The 22204-nt window shown below is 43.0% G+C and overlaps 1 protein-coding gene across 1 annotated transcript in view; it reads left to right on the forward strand.

Annotated features, from left to right (window-relative positions):
* Positions 1-22204, forward strand: part of bsn (bassoon presynaptic cytomatrix protein) — a 322179-nt gene that overhangs the window by 164048 nt on the left and 135927 nt on the right. Inside the window, exon 5 of the mRNA XM_033036746.1 lies at positions 1158-8939. Coding sequence (XP_032892637.1) covers positions 1158-8939 — 7782 coding nt within the window. The remainder of the gene's footprint in view (positions 1-1157; positions 8940-22204) is intronic.

A 22204-nucleotide genomic window follows, 5' to 3' on the forward strand; every position in this document is an offset into this window, starting at 1 on the left:
GTGGGTGATGAGTCGGGCGGCTGCGTTCTGGACCAGTTGGAGTCGGTTGATGTAGGTGGAGCTGATGCCAAGGAGAAGTGAGTTGCAATAGTCCAGTCGGGAGGAGATGAAGGCATGGATGAGTCTTTCAGCAGCAGGCGGAGTGAGAGAGGGTCTGAGTTTGGCGATGTTGCGGAGATGAAAGAAGGAGGTTTTAATGACATGGCGGATGTGAGGCTCAAGGGAGAGGGTGGAATCAAAGATCACGCCAAGGTTGCGGGCCTGGGGAGATGGGGAGACAGTGGTGCCGTCGATGGTGAGAGTGGGGTTATTGATTTTGCTGAGTGTGGCTTTGGAGCCTATGAGGAGGAATTCTGTCTTATCGCTGTTGAGTTTGAGGAAATTATGTTGCATCCAGGTTTTTATAGCTGACAAACAGGAGTTGATATGGGAGAGGGGGGGGTTGTGGGGGGATTTGGTGCCAAGGTAAATCTGGGTGTCATCAGCGTAACAGTGGAAACTTAGCTAGTAACTACATTCTTAACATAATCAAAAACATAGATTTATTTTTTTGAGTTAACCCTTATTTTTAGTTATGCTTTGTATACGTTTTGTACAGATGGTGTGTTAATATGGTTTATATTTTTTTTAAATTTCCTAGCAGAACCAGTTAATTATTTATTTGTATGTGTGCAATTTTAATTCTAACACTTTGCCACTGATTTAATTTAGTTTCGTTTAGAGATACAGCGCGGATACAGGCCCTTTGGCCCACCGAGTCCGCACCAACCAGCGATCCCCGCACATTAACACCACCCTACATACACTAAGGACGAATTTTACATTTATAACCAAGCCAATTAACCTACAAACCTATACGTCTGGAGTGTGGGAGGAAACCAAAGTTTTCAGAGAAAACCCATGCAGGTCACGTAGAGAACATACAAACTTCGTACAGACAAGCACCCGCAGCCAGAATCGAACCCGCGTCTGTGGCGTTGTAAAGCAGCAACTCTACTGCTACGTCACCGTGCCGCCCATTTGCTTTGTACTTCAGCAAACAATAGAATTAGTAACTGTCCGGTACTGTGAAACTTGGATCTGGTTGTGTGGTTGAACGACTTGAGCGTTATTGATGTTATGACCATTTGGTAAATTATATTTCTTGTTGTTTTCAGGAGTTCAGCAAAAGCTATCCTCAGGAGCAGTCACGCAGCCCACAGAGTTTAAGTGATACAGGCTACTCATCTGATGGCATATCAAGCTCCCAAAGTGAGATCACAACTTTGCTGCACCATGAGGGGCAAAAACTTAATGAATCTGGTCTCACACCACACAGTCCGACGAGCCCTTCAGAATTTACCAAGTTGGAGAGCACCATGCGGCCATTGCTGGAATCGCAAAATGTTCGAGATCGTGCGAAAGGAGGACGGACTGTTTCCGATTCAAGTGAGACACAAATACAGCACGATAGGCTACAGTCACTTCCAGTTACACCAGAGTGTTATAGTTCTGATGAAGAACTTGAAGATATACAAGAGGAGGATGAAGATACTTTGGAATGGGAAAACCAAAGGGAGCGAAGAGAGAGTCTAGAATCGCTTGATGAGTTTGGCAGAAAACTGCAGCATGACTACACTCAGAGAGGCAGTGAAAGTGCAAAACCACCTCCTCAAGCTCATCCCGCAAATGCAGGTGCAGAGTTAACAGATGAGGAGTTTATGCGAAGGCAGCTCTTGGAAATGAGTGCAGAAGAGGACAATTTGGAAGATGAGGACTTGGGCAGTCATACAGGCCATGTTAGTATGAAAAAGAGTAAAAAACCTAACTCAGAATCCAAAAAACTAAGTATTTCAAAGAGACATCAGAATCTTAATGCAACCAGCAGTTATGAAGGTACATCAATGGAAAATTATAGGCAAGAAGAAAGCCAGTCATGGCAAGAACAGAAGGAACACGATGATACCCATGCAGAATCTATAAATCACGCAGAAGACTCAGTGGGGGAACCAGCTGGATTACGGCGTTTTAAGACTATTGACCTGAACACCACAAATACCTATACAAGTAGAAGTATTGAAGTTTGCAATGAAGCAGATCTTAATACTGACAGAGAACCTGAACTTGAGATGGAAAGTTTAACAGGGTCACCAGATGAAAAGTCTAAGGGTGAATATTCATCCACATTGCCTGCCTCAACACCTACATTATCATCGGGCACGTCCCCTACCTCTGTCTCGTCGCTCGAGGAAGATAGTGATAGTAGTCCAAGTCGAAGGCATAGACTTGAGGAAGTTAAACAGCAGAGAAAGGCAAGACATCGTTCACATGGGCCTCTGTTGCCAACCATTGAGGACTCTTCTGAGGAAGAAGAACTACGGGAAGAAGAAGAGCTTCTTCGAGAACAGGAGAAAATGCGTGAAGTTGAACAGCACCGTATCAGAAGCACAGCAAGGAAAGCAAAGAGGGATAAAGAAGAATTGAGGGCACAAAGAAGGCGTGAAAGATCCAAAACACCACCAAGTAATCTTTCTCCCATTGAGGATGCTTCTCCCACAGAGGAGTTGCGTCAAGCTGCAGAAATGGAAGAACTTCATCGTTCAAGCTGCTCTGAGTATTCACCAACCATGGATTCTGAAGCTGAAGGTTTTGAAATAACAACCTGTAGGTTGTACAAGTCAGGTAGTGAATACAACCTCCCTTCATTTATGTCCTTGTATTCTCCAACGGAAAAATCATCAAATTCGGCAGCAAATCAAAAACCATTGAAAAGTGCAGAGGAAGCATATGAGGAAATGATGAAAAAGGCTGAAATGCTAAAGTCACAGCAACCAACACAAGACACGTCTTATAGCAGCGCTTATCAGCCAGATGATTACATTGAGAATAATTACAAATACCAATCATCAGATAAGTCCAATTACTCAAAGAGTGAGATACCATTACCCCAGCCAACCATAAAAACAGAGCCTCAGAAAGCAAAGCGGGATAAAGAAGAATTGAGGGCACAAGTACATGAGGACACATCAAAGACTGGAGCACAAACTCCCAAATTGTCCCATTCACCATCACTTGACCTTCGCCTCCAGCAACAAAATGCCCAACTGCAAAATCTTGAGCGGTCTCACCAGGAAAAGAAGCTTCTTGATGCACAAAGTGCTTATATTGAACTCGCAAGGCAAACGGATGCACTCCTTACACCTGGCACAAGTCCCACGCAGTCATCTGCCCCAATTTCTTTTATAACATCCAACAGTAATAGAGGCATCCCTGATGTTCGGGTAACGCGGTATTTCACCAGAGACATGCAGGAACAAAGCCATACTGCAAAACCCATGGGAACAAATGTTAACAATTCACAAATAGCTACGGCTTCTTACACAACGTACAATAAAAGATCAGCTGTGACAGTGGCCACTGCAGTAGTGGGTCTGTCCTCCAGTAGTGCAGGGTCTATAGATCGATCTGCAGGATACAGTCAAATAAGACCATCAGATCCTGGAATGTCAGCACATTACAATACTCAAAGTAATAATACTTCTGGGGCTAAGAAATTCGGTGAATCATATGGGTTGTCAAGCACTGATGGGACATCCACACAAACAACTGAGAACTTTTTCAAAAGTTCCAGTTCTGAAGGACCTATTTCCCCTTCTTCTGTACAGAGATCTATCGCTCGAACAAACATGTCGACAAGTCCTATGGCAGGTAGTAAATCAACTGCAGAATTTTCAACGCAGACTTCAAATAACAGAGTTTTGTCACCTTCCAGCATGGGCATGGCTTCAACACCATCCACAGTGATGGCACAAGGAACTCAGACTTCAGTGAGGTCATCCCGCCTCACCAGGCAAATATCCTCTCCTGACTCCACATTCATGGTCATTACTCTGGCATCAAACGTTTCGTCCTCATCCCAGCCATTAACTGTTAATTCAGCTACTTCCCCCAGCAACTCACCTACGAGGCTGAGTCGGCAACAAACCCTACAGGGCTGGACGCAGCCGATGATTGCTTCATCACATCAGCAGATTCAGATGCAAATGCAGTCCATGTATAACAAGTCTTCTTCACAAGGTGATCGAGTATCTATAATTCAGCCATTGCAGAGAGGGCAAATATCATCGGTTATCACGGCTTCTAATATGGTTGGCCCAGGTTTAGAAAATACTTCCTTAAATGAAGTTTCAAGGACATGTAGCTCAATTGTAGATCTTCGAACAGCTATTAAGTCACCTCCTGTCATAATAACAGATCATGGCATGGATTTGACATCCTTGGCTACGGAAAGTAGGAAATACTCGCTTGAATCAGACCAACTTCCATGTCGTCAATCCACTGCTGTGCAGCCATTAATCATGAATCTTAATGTGCAGGAACATCCACAAATAAGCACAACTGCTACAACAAGCATGGGGATAACAATAACGTCATCAATGGTAATTTCACAGACAAAAGTGCCGAAGATATATGGTGATCCTTTCCAGAATCGTATGGACCTAGGTCATGGTACAGCAAAAGCAATTTGTCTCATGCAAACAAAACAGCTAGAATCAATGGTTCAACCCCCTCCTGGTATAGAGAGTGGAAGCAACATTGATATGGCAACTGTTATGGCAAGATCAGATCTAGATAGTCAAATCCAACCACATTTTGCTCGATTCAACTTGGCTAATCAAATGACTCCGGTGCGTAAAGTTGACATTTTAGTGAATCAGAGCAACATCAATAATGCCATAAATATTAGTGCCATTCCTAAGCCATTACCTCAAGACAGTGCTTTTATTGCCTCACAGGTAAACAAAGAAGCATCTCTGGAATTAAAGCCATCTGCTCCCCTAGCCAACGTGCATGCAGTGAAAATACATGATACACTGGTGCAACTGGACAACACAGCAGCTGGCACTGTCACAAAGTTGATAAAAGATGATCACCCGTCCAATGTAATGAATTTGACAGGACCAAAACCAGAAGGGGCTGTTTGTTGTGACGTTGTGTATAAATTTCCTTTTGCTGATAGCTGCACAGGTTCATTTAACCAAGGATCACAAGTCCCAGAGCTAGCAACATATGAACCACAACAAAGTCAAAGGAAAACTGCTCATCAATACTATGACAACAGAATTCAGGAACCTGTTGATAGTTACCACTATAAAGAACCCATGGCTGCTTACAAGGATGGTCTTAACTTGTATGAAGAGCACAAAACATTTCCGATGGTATTCTCTGGTCGACTGCACTCATCTATGTCAGACTCCAATCTGCTGGAGTCCAGCATTAATTACAATTTATTAAAAAATGAACCTCTTTATCACCCAACTGGAGGTGATATGGCTGTAGATCTGAGTACAATGAAAAATCCCTACGGTTTATCATTCAATCAGGCAAGGGACTGGGGTCTTGGAATGCAGTATGGCTCCTTCACTGATCTTAGACAGCAGTCTGATATCCTCAGCCAACCCCCACCGATCAGAAGATATAGTTCAATGTCTAATATTAACTCAGATTATGGATATTCGATGCGCGATGATCTGTCAAATTTTCAGGAGGCCAGTTTGGCCCATTACAGTGCGACCACTGCTCGGGAAATCAGCAGGATGTGTGCAGCTTTGAATTCCATGGACCACTATGGAAGCCGGTACGCAAACAGTTCAGATTCTATGCAGTATGGGACACCTGATCCGAATGCACGATGTGATGGGCTTTCAAGAAGCAGTATGATGATAAACCAACAAGGAATGTCTCCAGTAAAACAAAATCTGATGTATAATCCAACATTCTCTGATTCTCGGCGGCGCATTGCAGCTCGCGGCTATGGCAGTGTGCCACATGCTGTACGCATGAGATCTGTAAGCCAGATGTATCCTCCAACTGCATCTGTGAGAGCACCGGACGGCATGATTTACTCTACAATCAACACCCCAATTGCTTCCACTCTCCCTATTACAACGCAGCCATCATCTATCCTGCGCCCTATGTTGAGAGGTATTTACAGACCCTATTTGCCTGGTGGTGTCACAGCGGTGCCTTTAGCCAGGTTGACCAGACTTCCCCTCGTTGCACCACGGATGCCTGCCGCAACTTCCCCAATGTATCGGTATCTGCCACCAGACAAATTTACTGGCGTTTCTACAACTTCAGCAGGTGAAACACCAATCTATCTGGGAAAGCCTGGTACAGATCCCACAGCTAATGTTAAAACTGCAGGTATGAATGTCATTCAAAATGTACCAAGTCAAACCATGCAGAGGCCTGAACAAAGTGATATTGCTCAACAACAAAGTGCTTTAGCTTCCATGGCCCAGAAATTTAACGCTGAGGCTAATCAGTCTAAACAGCAGCCAGACTTGGGGATCTTGCGGCAGCAGCAACAACTCCAGCAACAGCTTCAGCAGCATCAGCAACTGCAGCAACAATTCCAGCAACAATTGCAGCTTCAGCAGCAGCAACTGCAACAGAATCATCAGCAGCACCAACAGCCAGTGCAGCAACATCAACAACAGCCAGTGCAACAGCACCAACAGCCAGTGCAACAGCACCAACAGCCAGTGCAACAGCAAATGCAGCAGCATCAACAGCAGCCAGTGCAGCATCAACAACAGCCAGTGCAGCAGCATCAACAACAGCCAGTGCAACAGCAGCAACAACAACAGCCAGTGCAACAGCAGCAACAACAACAGCAAATGCAGCAGCATCAACAACAGCAGCCAGTGCAACAGCATCAACAACAGCCAGTGCAACAGCATCAACAACAGCCAGTGCAACAGCATCAACAACAGCCAGTGCAACAGCCAGTGCAACAGCATCAACAACAGCCAGTGCAACAGCATCAACAACAGCCAGTGCAACAGCATCAACAACAGCCAGTGCAACAGCAGCAACAACACCCAGTGCAACAGCAGCACCAACAGCCAGTGCAGCAGCAGCAACAATACCCAGTGCAACAGCAGCAGCATCACCAACAGCCAGCGCAGCAGCTACACCAACAACCAGCGCAGCAGCTACAGCAAGTGCAGCAGCATCAACAGCAGGCAGTGCAGCAGCATCAACAGCAGCCAGTGCAGCAGCAGCAACAGCCAGTGCAGCATCATCACCAACAACCAGCACAGCAGCTACAGCAAGTGCAGCAGCATCAACAACAGCCAGTGCAGCAGCAGCAGCACCAACAGCAAGTGCAACAGCAGCATCAACACACAGAGAAGCAGCAAAATCAAGACCGAGAACAGCATGAACAGAAAGAGCAGCAGCTACAAAAGCAGTTGCAGCAATTGTTGCAGCAACAACTGCATCAGCAGAAGCAGCAGGAGGCTCAGCAGAGCGATGCTGCAAGGGCTGGTGCCAGTCGGAGGAAGCAGGAAGAAAAAGAGGAAGAGCACCAGCGAAAGCAACAGCAAGATCATATTCTGTTCATTGAGCGGGAACGTGTGGAGCTGGAAAAGCTGAGGCACCAACGTCTGCAGGAAGAGCTGGAGCGCCAGCGGTTGGAGTTGCAGCGGCACCGGGAGAACGAGCAGATCACTGTGCAGCGTGAACTTCAGGAGCTGCAGACCATCAAGCAGCAGGTTCTACACCAGCAGCAGGAGGAGAGGCAGGCCCAGCTTGTTTTACAGCGGGAGCAGCTGGCACAGCAGAGGCTGCAGCTGGAACAGATTCAACAGCTGCAGCAGCAACTCCACCATCAGATGGAAGAGCAAAAGGTCCGAAATACCGTAAGTTTCCCCTCAGTCTGTGATGCGTCTGGTAGAACCCATCCACACCCTATGACAGAGATGGCTATTGAGATGCAAAAAGCAATCCCACAAAGTGGACAGTACTGGCCTGTAAACCAAGGCTATGTAGAAGGTGCCTCAGTTCCCACAACGGGCCAAGAAACATATCTATCCCCACATCATAGAGTGATGATGGAGCCACCACATCGGTCCACTTCTGAACTTTCCCTTCGACCTGAAGAGCACTTGGAAAATAGAGGCATCAGGAAACGAAATTCAATGCCTAGATTGAGGGATGCTTATGAGGGAAATGATTCATCATTGCGCGACCAGTTTGTTGTTAAGAAAATAGCAGACTGCAGTGTACAAACTGATGACGAGGAAGCAGAAGAAAGCTACTACATGGCTCGTCGGAGAAGAACTAAGCGGAGTGTGGATTGCAGTGTGCAAACAGATGATGAAGATAATGGAGAAATGGAGCAACCTACTCGCAGGCGCCGCTCCAGATTCTCAAAGCACTCGGATTCAAGCACAGAAAGCAAACGAGAAATGCTAAAGGCGACGTCGAGTATTGCCATACAAACAGTCAGTGATTGTTCTGTACAAACAGATCCAAATGAGCTTGGACCAGTTTCACCTGCCATCCACATCACGCCTGATCCACGTGTGGAAATTGTGAGGTATATATCTGCTCCTGAGAAGACCCACAAAGGAGAGAGTCTTGGTTGTCAGACTGAGCCTGAAGCACAGCCACAGGGCATCGTTGGTCCTCACTTTGCAAGTTCTAACACTGTTAATCCCTACTCTACTAACATACAGATTGTAACACCCGGCCCACTGGATCAAACCAATGTCAGGCAGCAAGGAATCATGATTGTTCCAAAGTTTGAGAAAAAGAAACCAGATCCTTTGGAAATAGGATATCAATGTCACCTTCCACCTGAACGTTTGCCTCAAATGATTCGCCAGCCTCCTAAGTCTCCGCAGGTGCTGTATTCTCCTGTGTCACCACTGTCCCCACATCGGCTATTAGATACATCCTTTACTTCTTGCGAGAAGCTAAATAAAGCCCACGTCACTCCACAGAAACATTTTACCACAGAGTCACCTAAACGACAACAAGGTCTGCCTCGGCCGATCAAGGTGATGCAGCGCTCCATGTCGGACCCAAAGCCTGTCAGCCCGACTTCAGAAGATTCCGGAAAACTGAGATTTTTTGTTCCTCATCAACAAGATCTATATGGAAGTCAGGTATGAAAGAGCAAGAACATAGGTGGTGTAAGTGAGTCTATGCTTGGGAAAAACAGATTTACAACTTATTGAACATATTTAAGGAATTGAAAAAACTGTGTTTTGTATCCAAGTTGGAATCTTTCTGATGAAAATGTTGAGTATAACAGGAATTCCCAGTAATTTTGTTTTTTTGGAGCCTGTGTGGAAATTATTGCAGGGCTGGAGGGCTTTGGAGTTACCCTTTTGGGTAAACCCTGGAGTTTGTGGTATGCTATTTGCTTAAGCAGAAATTGTGACCTGCCTTATCCAAACTTCTAGGTTAGAAAATATAGTCAGGAGACATGCAAGGTAAGGAAACATTAGGGTGAATAGACAGGAGGGGTCAAAGTTAAGGAAAAATGAAGGGTTAATAAGGATGAGTAGCCAGAATTTAGTTGCAGCAACCCATGGCTAAAAGCAATGATCAAACATAAGAAGAATATCCTAATGTTGGAAGTGAGTTGCTGAGTCCAGCAATTGTTGAACTGTCAAAGGCCCATGTTGTATCTTAAAGTACCACAGCATAATGAAGTTCATTTACTTTGGTTACTTCTGAATTATAAATGAGAATTGTTAATAATTGTGAAATCAAGTACAAATGTGAATAATTGCATCTAGCACTTCTGTTATTTTCATTGGAAAATATCTTTAAAAACGAATTCTAAGATCCAATGTCATTTCTTGTAAACCAGCATCTGCAGGTCCTTGTATCTAAGATCTCAGCACTAGTTTTGACCCATGGACCAGAACTCAACTGATTTTGGAGTTTTCAAAGAACTCAATTCATTCTTAAAATCAAAGTAGAAGCTAAAATGCATCTTTCACTCGGAGTTGATGCCAATCTATTTTCCTTTGTATCTTGCAAGAAGATTTTGTTTATTATCTTTTCCAATTTTTTGAGGTGAGTGCTCTATAATGCTATGCTACAGTGCAAATGGGAATAGGCTTTGCCAAAGTCCACAACAATTTTATATTATTAGAAACAAGACACAGTGCTGGAAAAACTCGGCTGGTCAGGCAGCATCCCTGGAGCACATGGATGGTGCGGGTCAGGACATTTCTGAAGAACTGAAGAATGTTTGAAGAAGAGTCTTGTCCCAAAACGTCAACTATCCATGTTCTGAAGGGATGCTACCTGACCCGTGATTTACTCTAGCACTTTGTGCCTTTTTCCCCTCTCCCCTCATCCTCCTAAGCTCCATGGAATAGAGACACAGCCTGCTCCACCTCTCCCGATAGCTCACACCTTCTAGTCCTGGCAACATCCTCGTAAATCTTTTCTGAACCCTTTCAAGCTTGACAATATATTTCCTATAACATGGTGCCCAGAACTGAACACAATATTCTAAATGCGGTCTCACCAACATCTTATACAACTGCAACATGACCTCCCAACTTCTATACTCAATACTCTGACTGATGAAGGCCAAAGTGCCAAAAGCCTTTTTGACCACCTTATCTACCTGCGACTCGACTTTCATGGAACCATGTACTTGTACTCCTAGATCCCTCTACAACATTACCCAGAGGCCTACCATTTACTGTGTAGGTCCTGCCCTTGTTCGACATCCCAAAATGCAACACCCCACACTTCTCTGTATTAAATTCCATCAACCATTCTCTGCCCACCTGGCCAATCGATCCAGATTCTGCTGCAATCGTTCACAACCATCTTCACTATCTGCAAAACCACTAACTTAAATAGGGAAACTTGCTCAAACTTGCTAATCTTGCCCTGTATGTTCTCATCCAAATCATTGATGTAGATGACAAACAGTAATGGGCCCAGCACCGAACCCTGTGGCACACCACTCGTCACAGGCCTCCATTCTGAGAAGCAACCTTCCACCATCACCCTCTGCTTCCTTCCATTGAGCCAATTTGCTATCCATTCAGCTATCTCTCGTTGGATCCCATGAGATCTAACCTTCCAGAGCAGCCTACCATGCGGCACCTTTTCGAACGCCTTACTAAAGTCCATGTACACAACATTTACAGCTCTGCCTTCATCAACCTTTTTGCTCACGTCTTCAAAAAATCAATCAGATTTGTGAGACACGACCTCCCACATACTAAACCATGCTGACTGTCACTAATCAGCCCTTGCCCATCCAAATGCCTGTATAACCTATCCATCAGAATACTCTCCAGTAACTTAACAACTACAGATGCTCACCGACCTATAGTTCACAGCATTTTCCCTGCAGCCCTTCTTGAAAAGAGGCACAACATTTGCCACCCTCCAATCCTCTGACACCTCTCCTGTATTTAAGGATGACTCATAAATTTCAACCAAGGCTCCCGCAATTTCCTCTCTTGTTTCCCGCAATGCCCTTGGATATATCTGATCAGGCCCCGGAGATTTGTCTACCTTTAAATACGACTGTACCTTCAGTTTTTCCTCGTCGGTAACCCTGACTGCTCTCCAGACACTTCCAGTGAATGCTCCAATTTCCTCCGTCCTACTGTCTTTCTCCTCGATAAATACAGAGGAGAAGTAATGAACTTGCCCATCTCCTATTGCTCCACACAGAGGTGACTGCTTTTATTCCAGAGAGGTCCCACTCTTTAGTTACCCTTTTCCCCCTAATGTATTTATAAAATGTTTTGGGATTGTCTTTTATGCTACCGCCAGAGCTATCTCCTGGCCCCTTTTTGCCCTCCTAATCCCCTCTTTTAGTTTGCTCCATATTTCCCGAAACTCCTCCAGGGATGCACTTGATCCCAGCTGCCTATACCTGTCCCAAGCCTTGTTTTTGACTATCATCTCAATTTCCCTCGTCAGCCAAGCTTCCTTACGTTTCCCTGCTTTGCCTTTCACTTTAATGGGGACGTACACATCCTGAGCTCTCTTCATTACACTTTTAAAAACAACCCACTTGGCCGATGTTCCTTTCCCCTCAATTAATCTGCTCCAGTCAACTTGAGCGAGACCTTCTCTCATACCCTCAAAGTTGGCCTTACCCCACTTGAGCATTTTAACATGTGGACCCTCTCCGTCCCGATCCGTAACTATCTTAAACCTAATCGAACTGTGGTCACTTGTCCCAAAAGGCTCCTCCACACACACTTCATTAACTTGCCCTTCCCAATTTCCCAATACTAGATCCAGCATTGCCCTCTCATATGTGGGGGCCTCTACATACTGTTTCAGAAAACTCTCCTGAATACTGTTGAGAAATTGCACCCCATCTAAACACTTCAAGCTATGATTTTCCCAGTCTATATTGGGAAAGTTGAAATCCCCTACTACAACAACCTTATTTGACCTGCAGCTGTCTGCAATCTCCCGGCACATTTGCTCTTCTAATTCCCGTTGACTATTTGGGGGTCTGTAGTACACCCCCAACAAGGTGATCATCCCTTTCTTGTACCTCAGCTCTACCCATATAGCCTCACTAGACGTCCGTAATGTCACCTCTGAACACAGCCGTGACATCCTCCTTAACCAACAATGCAACTCCCTCTCCTCTTTTTTTCCTCACCCCTGTCTCTCCTGAAGCTCCTGTACCCCGGAACATTGAGCTGCCAGTCCTGCCCCTCCCTTAACCAGGTTTCAGTCATGGCTACAACGTCCCAGTCGCTCGTACCTATCCACGCCCTAAGCTCATCTGCCTTACGCATCAAGCTCCTTGCATTAAAATACGTGCAGTTTAAACCAACCCTCCTTCCTTGCTCTCCGGCTTTTTGCCTATTATGTCCAATCACCTTTCCCACACCAACCTCCATATCAACTTCTAGCCTCTCCGGTGCCTGTCCTGCACGAGATCCCACCCCCCTGCTAATCTAGTTTAAACCGTGTAGCATTAACAAACCTTCCTGCTAGGATGTGGGTCCCCCTCCAGTTTACGTGCAACCCGTCCCTTTTATACAAGTCACCCCTGCCCCGGAAAAGATCCCAATGACCCAGAAATCCAAATCCCTGCCCCGTGCACTCCTCAGCCATACATTCATATCCTCTATCTTCATATTCTTACCTTCACAAGCACGAGGCACTGGAAATCCTGAGATCACTAACCTTCAGGTCCTGATTTTCAGTCTTCTGCCAATTCCATAAAATCTAGTTGCAGAACCTCCTTCCTCTTCCGACCTATATCATTCGTTCCAACATGCACAACAACCTCCGGTTGTTCCCCCTCACTCTTGAAGATGTCGTGCAGCTGCTCCGAGACATCCTAGACCCTGGCATCAGGGAGTCTCGCCTGTTGCCGCAGAATCTCCTGTCCGCACCTCTGACGATGGAGTCTCCTACCACTACACCTCTGCCTGACGTCACTCTTCCCTGTTGAGCCTCAGCACCACAGTTGGAATCACAGCCTTGGCTACCACTCAATCTTGTTGTGTCGTCCACTTCTAAGAGGGTGTACGGGTTTTCAGTAGGTACAGCCACCGGGGTCTCCTGCACTCCACGTTTACTCCTCTTTCTGACAGTCACCCACCTTCGCTTTTCCTGTATCCTTTGTGTGACAACCTCACTGTAGGTCCTGTCCAGGTAAGACAGAGAAAGGTCTTGTATTTATACAGTGGCTTGCAAAAGTATTCATACCCCTTGAACTTTTCCACATTTTGTCACGTTACAACCACAAACGTAAATGTATTTTATTGGGATTTTATGTGAGAGACCAACACAGAGTGGCGCATAATTGTGAAGTGGAAGGAAAATGATACATGGTTTTCAAATTTTTTTACAAATAAAAAACTGAAAAGTGTGGCGTGCAAAAGTATTCAGCCCCCTTTACACTGATACCCCTAAATAAAATCCAGTGCAACCAATTGCCTTCAGAAGTCACCTAATTAGTAAATAGAGTCCACTTGTGTGTAATCTAATCTCAGTATAAATACAGCTGTTCTGTGAAGGCCTCAGAGGTTTGTTAGAGAACATTAGTGAACAAACAGCATCATGAAGCCTAAGAAACACACCAGACAGGTCAGGGATAAAGTTGTGGAGAAGTTTAAAGCAGGGTTAGGTTATAAAAAAATACCCCAAGCTTTGAACATCTCACGGAGCACTGTTCAATCCATCATCCGAAAATGGAAAGAGTATGGCACAACTGCAAACCTACCAAGACATGGCCGTCCACCTAAACTGACAGGCCGGGCAAGGAGAGCATTGATCAGAGAAGCAGCCAAGAGGCCCATGGTAACTCTGGAGGAGCTGCAGAGATCCACAGCTCAGGTGGGAGAATCTGTCCACAGGACAACTATTAGTCGTGCACTCCACAAATCGGGCCTTTATGGAAGAGTGGCAAGAAGAAAGCCATTGTTGAAAAAAAGCCATAAGAAGTCCCGTTTGCAGTTTGCCACAAGCCATGTGGGGACACAGCAAACATGTGGAGGAAGGTGCTCTGGTCAGATGAGACCAAAATTGAAGTTTTTGACCTAAATGCAAAACGCTATGTGTGGCGGAAAACTAACGCTGCACATCACCCTGAACACACCATCCCCACTGTGAAACATGGTGGTGGCAGCATCATGCTGTGGGGATGCTTTTCTTCAGCAGGGACAGGGAAGCTGGTCAGAGTTGATGGGAAGATGGATGGAGCCAAATACAGGGCAATCTTGGAAGAAAACCTGTTAGAGTCTGCAAAAGACTTGAGACTGGGGCGGAGGTTCACCTTCCAGCAGGACAACGACCCTAAATATACAGCCAGAGCTACAATGGAATGGTTTAGATCAAAGCATATTCACGTGTTAGAATGGCCCAGTCAAAGTCCAGACCTAAATCCAATTGAGAATCTCTGGCAAGACTTGAAAATTGCTGTTCACAGACGCTCTCTATCCAATCTGACTGAGCTTGAGCTATTTTGCAAAGAAGAATGGGCAAAAATTTCAGTCTCTAGATGTGCAAAGCTGGTAGAGACATACCCCAAAAGACTTGCAGCTGTAATTGCAGCGAAAGGTGGTTCTACAAAGTATTGACTCAGGGGGGCTGAATACTTTTGCACGCCACACTTTTCAGTTTTTTACTTGTAAAAAAATTTGAAAACCATGTATCATTTTCCTTCACAATTATGCACCACTTTGTGTTGGTCTATCACATAAAATCCCAATAAAATACATTTACGTTTGTGGTTGTAACATGACAAAATGTGGAAAAGTTCAAGGGGTATGAAAACTTTTGCAAGCCACTGTATTTGATACAGTCAAATTTACTGGTCAGACAATCTCCACTTTCACAACACAACACAACAATGACAGAGCTTCCCACAGCTTTCTCGGGTTGAGAATTTCAATGCTTCAGTATCCTCTCAATGCTATTCATCCTCTTGTCTAGAGCTGTATTGGACACCACTTCACTTTATCTATGCTACCCGTCACATTCTCAATGAAATCCAGCAGATTAGATGATTTTCCTTTCAACGTTTTCCCAACATTAGGCCCCAGATCTGCAATTCCTATTTTCTCTCTCTCTTTATTAAATAATATGGTCACATTTTATACTCTACAATCTACAGGAACAATTCCAGAATTTCTGGAATTTTGGATGATGAGGAGTGGAGTATCCATTTTCTCTTGAGCCATCTCTTTCAAAACTCTGCAATGTAAATCATTGAGTAATTAGACTCAGCTTTATGCTTGCCATCTCCATTACTATTTTTTAACTAATACTGAGATATTTCAATTTTTCTGTTCTAACTAAAACCTCGTTTGTCTAACATATGTAGGAGAGCTTGCTGAATTCTAAAATACTCTTATTTTTCAGGCCTATTTCTGACACTTTTATAAACCCCTTCCTCTGAGACAATCATTTTTTTTTTTGTCAGCCACAAGGAATCACTTCACCCTTTGTGCTTTTGTGTATTGAAGGTTTTTTTACAACTCATACGTTATTTATTTAATTGCTGACCATTGCTTGTGCACTTTCATGTCTTTCAATGTATTTTCCCAATCAATCATGACTCAAGAGTTTCCTTTGTTAAGATTTAAGATCCTAGTTTTTCAATGAACTACATTTACAAACTCAGTGTCAAATTCTATCATATTTTAGTCACTCCCAAATGCTCCTTGACAACAGAATAATCAATTAGGCTTTTCTCATTTCACAACATGACATTCAAATTAGTCATTTCCCAAGTTGGTTCATAAATATGTTGATCTAGAATAATATCTCCTATATATTTTATGAATTTTTATTTTCCACCATTTTATAGCAAATTTACTTTCTCCAGCTTAAATTTAAGTTAAAGTATTTCATGCTTACTGTATAACCCACCTTTTAGACACATCTTTAATATCTAGAGCTTTGCCAATATTATGCTGCTATTTGATGGCCTTTAAATTACACCAACCAATGTTTTATGTCCTCTGCTATTTTTTAGTTTGACTCAAGTTGATACTGATTCTTCATCATGACCTGTCAAACAAGATAATTTCTTGCCACTGCATTGATCTCCTCCCTTATATGTCACCACTTCTTTTTATTGTTTGCCTGCACTATAAATATTGATTACCCTGAAGTATTTAGTTCTCAGCTTTGGTTCCCATGTAACCAGATTTCCATGAAGCCAATTAAATTATAGAACTTACTTCTATGTCTCTGATCATCTGAGGAGTCATTGCAGCTATGCTCTGGTTGCAAAAATGTTAATGTCCAACAACTAAATCTTTTGTGTCTGAAGAAGGGTTTCGACCCGAAACATTGCCTATTTCCTTCGCTCCATAGATGCTGCCTCACCCGCTGAATTTCTCCAGCATTTTTGTCTACCTCTTGTGCCAGTTATACTTCCAGTCACGTGGGTGTTATTTGTCATTCCTTTTGTGTTAATCAAGATGTGTAACTTAATCAAGATTTTTTGATGTTAAAGACACCAATATGTACCTCACCTCTGGAATTCAGTGCTTTAGATTATGTTTGAACAAAGGTTGTACTGAGGTCTGGAGAAAAGTGGTCCTGGCGATGACCTGACTTATCATCAGCGAACTGATTAATGAGGAGCAAGTGGTGCTAGATTGTACTGTCAATACCACCTCCCTTTATTATTTGTTTAAAGATAGGTGAATAGGTGGTAAACAACCTGATGAGGCTTCTCTTGTTTTTTTATGGAATGAAATAGTTGTGGAATGCTTTTAAATGGCCAATCGATTGTTCCGTGGGACGGATAATAGTGTTACAGATTTTAAGCCTAAGGCCCATCTTCTCATATATATTACAACAAATGATTCAATGGTTTGGAATTCTTCCCCATTTCACAGGTACATTGCAGCTCAACTATAAAAGTTCAGGCCACATTGGTTCTCGCTTGTAGTTGCCACAAGTCAAATAGTTTCTTATCAGTTATGAACATTTGCATGGGGATTTTATTGGAGGTGAAGTACAGAGTTGTGGCTAGATGGATTGATAAAAGTGTCTGAGCAATGATGCATCCACTCTTGATTCCAGTCTTCACTGACATTAGACCTGTTTGTAGGATCATAGAGTCATACAGCTCAGAATTAAGCCCTTCAACCAAGATGCTTCATCAACATGTATGATGTGAAATAAATGTAAAATGAAGATAAGTTGTGATGAATTTGAGAAAAGTGTTCTATAGTTTCTCTCAGCTGATGGAGTCAGCTTTAGCGAGATTGAAGAAGATCTTACCTAATGGCTGGTGCTGCTCCCTGCATTTCTCTTGGAGATGTCAAACGGTGAAGTTGAGTTCAATGTGCCTCTCAATGGATAGAATGTGCACCCCAATCCAGGGAATAGCTCTCCATCCAGCAGTGGGGCATTCTGATGATAACTTTCCATGTGGCAGACACCAGAGAGACACTTTCTGTAGTTACCAGAGTGAGACTTGCCTCCTTTGTTGAAGGTGGTCATGATTATGGATATCCAATTATATCCTCCTCTTCTGAAGAAGGGTCTCGACCCAAACCGTCACCCATTCCTTCTCTCCAGAGATGCTGCCTGTCCCGCTGAGTTACTCCAGCTTTTCGTGTATATCGTCCTCTTTGCAGATGTGAAATAACTTTCAAATCAAATCTTTGCTTAACCAGGAGCCCATACAGAGGTGAACGATGAGTGGAATGTTGTGCAAATATGGATATGGCACCCACATTTTTAATGACATGTTTGTAAAGCAGTGAGGAATGATTTGGAATTGTCCAGTCCAGTGGTAAAATAGCCATGCATGAGGTTTTCAGCTGAAATTGAAATGAGGCAGGGACAAGGTCTGATGATGTTGCAGAGGTTTTTAGAGAAACAGATGTCCTTGGCTGTGGATAGGATGTGTGGTTCAAACCTCATATTGGGATTATATTTCCTACCATGATTACAAGTTTTACACCAGAGATGCAGTCAATAGCTAGGAATGGAGTTTGTGGCCAATACTAAGCATCAAGCAAGTGGCCTTATAGTTTTTGAACAATGTTGACAGGTGAAGGGTAAGAGGAGGAGGAATTCATGGGATGGTGAATTGGTGATAAGCGTCATCAGAAGGTATATTGAGGCTAGTGTTCCATTTTTATATGATGTCACTGAGAGGCAGCAAGTAGATGAGTTCAAAGGGGCCCAAAGATAAATCCAGGGAAGATATCACACTTCGTCAAGCCAGAAAAATAAGAGAAGCCACTGCATGTGATTATCTGCTAATGTCTGTCGAAGTGAAAGTACAATTATGCAATTGCAGTTTTACTCAACTGAGCAACAGTGGAAAGGAGTGCAGGAATCAGCTACATCAATGGCTTGCAGACAAGGCAGTCCAAGGAGAAATATATTACCGTTGTCGCAACTGTATAGGATGTCATTAGTAATTTTGATGAGAAGTGTTTAAGCACTGCATCAGTGGTGGAACCTGAGTCGGCATATTCAAACAAAAAGTGCTTTACTGATCTCTTCTGAATTACTGTTATAGAGAGACACATAAAATGTGCAGTGAATGAAGAAAACAAGTAAATTATTAATGTTTGCAGGATAGAAAGATAGACTCCAAACATCACTGCCTATTACCTCATATATTCTGGTCTATAGATTTAGCTATGTTGATAGTGAGTCATTCGTGTTTTTCTTTAGGGTTTTCAAAGATACTAATTCACTATAACATGCCTGTTTGTATCTTTGGATTGGTGACAATAAAATGTTGCTCATAATGTATGACTCCCTCAAGGTTGCTGACATTTAAAATCCATTTGTTTACAGTTGATGTATTGTTAGTTCTTTAATTTAGGGGATGGCTAAATTTGTGGCAATTTCATCTGTAGAGCGATAAAAAGTCGATTTGCAGGATTTAACCATACAATCCTGATTGGCATTTCACTGAGGTACTGAGCTCGCATAGCACTCCTTTAATAAATGACAGCGGATCTTGCAGATGCCTTGACCAACATTACATCTTTATCCAATAGCCCTCAAAGAGATTAACAAGCCAATCCATCCATGTTGTGGTTTATTGGATTTGGCTATGTGAAAACTGCAATACATGCACAATATGTCTAGTTGTCTCAAAAGGTGGTGCAGCTTTTTTGGTTTGCTACCTCATAGCTTCAATGTGCCAGGTTCAATCTGATCGCTGTAGCTGTCTGTGTGGAGTCTGCATCTTCTCTATGTGCCCACATGGATTTCCTCCATCTGATCCGGTTGATTCCCACATGCCAAAGATGCATCGACGGCTGGGTTAATGGACTGCTGGAAATTGACCCCATTTTGTCGGTGAGTGGTAGAATCCGGGGAAGGACATGGGAATGTGAGAAGATTAGGTTACAAGTAAAATAAGTGGCGATTACAATAGCTCTGTGAATCAGCATCAAATTGATGAGCTAAAATGGCCTCCTCCCAGGTTATATTATAAATTAATATTGTTTGCCATAATCATATCCTGAAACTGATAGGAGCTTCAAGTTTTCTGCACATGTAACTTAATGTGGAAATCCTAAAGTTTCTGTTGATGACTTGCCCCAGATATGCAGGCTTTACAATTGACAATAGGTGCAGGAGTAGGCCATTTGGCCCTTCGAGCCAGCACCGCCATTCAATGTGATCATGGCTGATCATCCCCAATCAGTACCCCTTTCCTGCCTTTTCCCCATGTCCCCTGACTCCGCTATCTTTAAGAGCTCTATCTAGCTCTCTCTCTAAAGTATTCAGAGAACCGGCTCCACCACCCTCTGACTCCACAGACTCACAACTCTCTGTGTGAAAAAGTGTTTCCTCATCTCTGTTCTAAATGGCTTACCACTTATTCTTGAACTATGGCCCCTGGTTCTGGACTCCTCCAATATCGGGAACATGTTTCCTGCCTCTAGCGAGTCCAAACCCTTTATAATCGTATATGTTTCAATAAGATTCCCTCTCATCCTTCTAAATTCCAGCGTATACAGGCCCAGCTGCTTCATTCTCTCAGCTTATGACAGTCCCGCCATCCCGGGAATTAACCTTGTAAACCTACGCTGCACTCCCTCAATAGTAAGAATGTCCTTCCTCAAATTAGGGGACCAAAACTGCACACAATACTCCATGTGTGATCTCACTAGGGCCCTGTACAACTGCAGAAGGACTTCTTTGATCCTATACTGCTCTTGTTATGAAGGCCAACATGCCATTTGCTTTCTTTACTGCCTGCTGTACCTGCATGCTTACTTTCATTGACTGATGAACAAGGACCTCCAGATCCCGTTGTACTTCCCCTTTTCCCAACGACACAATTTAGATTTTACTGTTTACTGTTTTATTGCTGTTGTCAAAATCAGGAAATGGATTTAAATTTACATGATACAAAATGAATTACATCCTTCTTAAATTTTTATGGCATTTTAAGCCAGAAATAGTGGTGTGTAAACTCTGTGGCAAACTGAAAATATATATTCTGAATTATAATTAATCTTAAATACAGCAACAAATTATGAATTATGACTTTTGTGATTCAGGAGCATATTTTGTTTTCTTTCATAATCTAATATGCACACTTTAAAACTTTAAACATTTCACAGATAGTGAAATAAAGTAACAAGTAAAAGCGATTCTTCCTCATTTGCTGTTTCTGAGAATTATTCAATGTACTTGGCTGCTTATTCAGCCAGATTACATTATTGCTGCTGGACTACAGGGATCCTTTTGGCTGTTGCTTGACAGCAATAGACGTTGGAAACTGGATGAGATTGCTAGATATTGAAGGATTCCTTTCTTTGTGGATACTGCTGCAGTTTTGCTGTTGACTGCAAAATTGGAGCTTGTATGTGTGCAATAATTCTGAAAGCAGTAATAATGCTCTACTTAAATGCAAACTTTATTCCTCCTCCTCCACATTTTATTTTTGTAAATTGACAGTTTTCTTCCCCTAACCTTCCCTTAACCCAGAGATAATTGATCTTAATGATCTACTTCAGTATTTTTCACATGGTTACCCTTGTGTCTCGTCAATCCATATTAATTAGTATAATCACATATTCGTATCACATCACGTTGAAAAACTACATAAGTAAAAGATAGAACCCACTCAAAAGATTCCCGAAGAATTTTTTTCAACATGCTAAAATCATGCCTCTTCCAATTTTTCTTTGATAATTATTTTTAAATGGAAAGAAAAAACATGGTATTTTCTATTCTGTATTTTCCACTGCTGTAATACATGTTGCAAATTTATGAAACACAAGTCCCCAAATCTAACAATATGACAATGCACAATTTTTGATAATTTTGATTGAAAGAAACATAATTCACCTATGCCTTTCTTCAAATTCATGCCTTGCGATCTACCTGAGCAACCAAAAGGGACTAAGTTAAGTGATTCATCTGAAAAATGTCATCTCTGACAACATAACATCCTCTCAGTACTGCTCTGTACTTACAGCCTAATACTGTGCACAAGTCTCTGGGGTAATGCTCGAGTCCATAATATTTTGCCTCAGAAGTGAGAGGTTTACCTAAAGAGCTCTCATTTAGTTAACCATTCAGTTAGCAGGAGCTAAGGGGTTATCTCCTAAAGATGTATAAAATTATGCGGGGAATTGATAGCATGAATGAACACTTTTACCCAGGGTAGGGTGATGAAGAACTGGAGTGCATAGGTTTAAGGTGGAAGGGAAAAGATTTAATAGGAACCTGAGGGGCAATTTTTTTCATTCAAAGTGTGATAGGAATATGATATGAGTTACCAGAAAGGTAGTTGAGGCAGATATAATAACAACATTTAAAAGACACTTGGACAGTTACGGGGATAGGAAAAGTTCAGATGAATATGTGTCAAATGGAGGTAAATTGGACTAGCTTAGATGGAGCATCCTGTTCAGCATGGATGAGTTGGGCTGAAGGGCCCGTTTCCGTACTG

The sequence above is a fragment of the Amblyraja radiata genome, chromosome 18, assembly GCF_010909765.2.
Source record: "Amblyraja radiata isolate CabotCenter1 chromosome 18, sAmbRad1.1.pri, whole genome shotgun sequence".
Lineage (NCBI taxonomy): Eukaryota > Metazoa > Chordata > Chondrichthyes > Rajiformes > Rajidae > Amblyraja > Amblyraja radiata.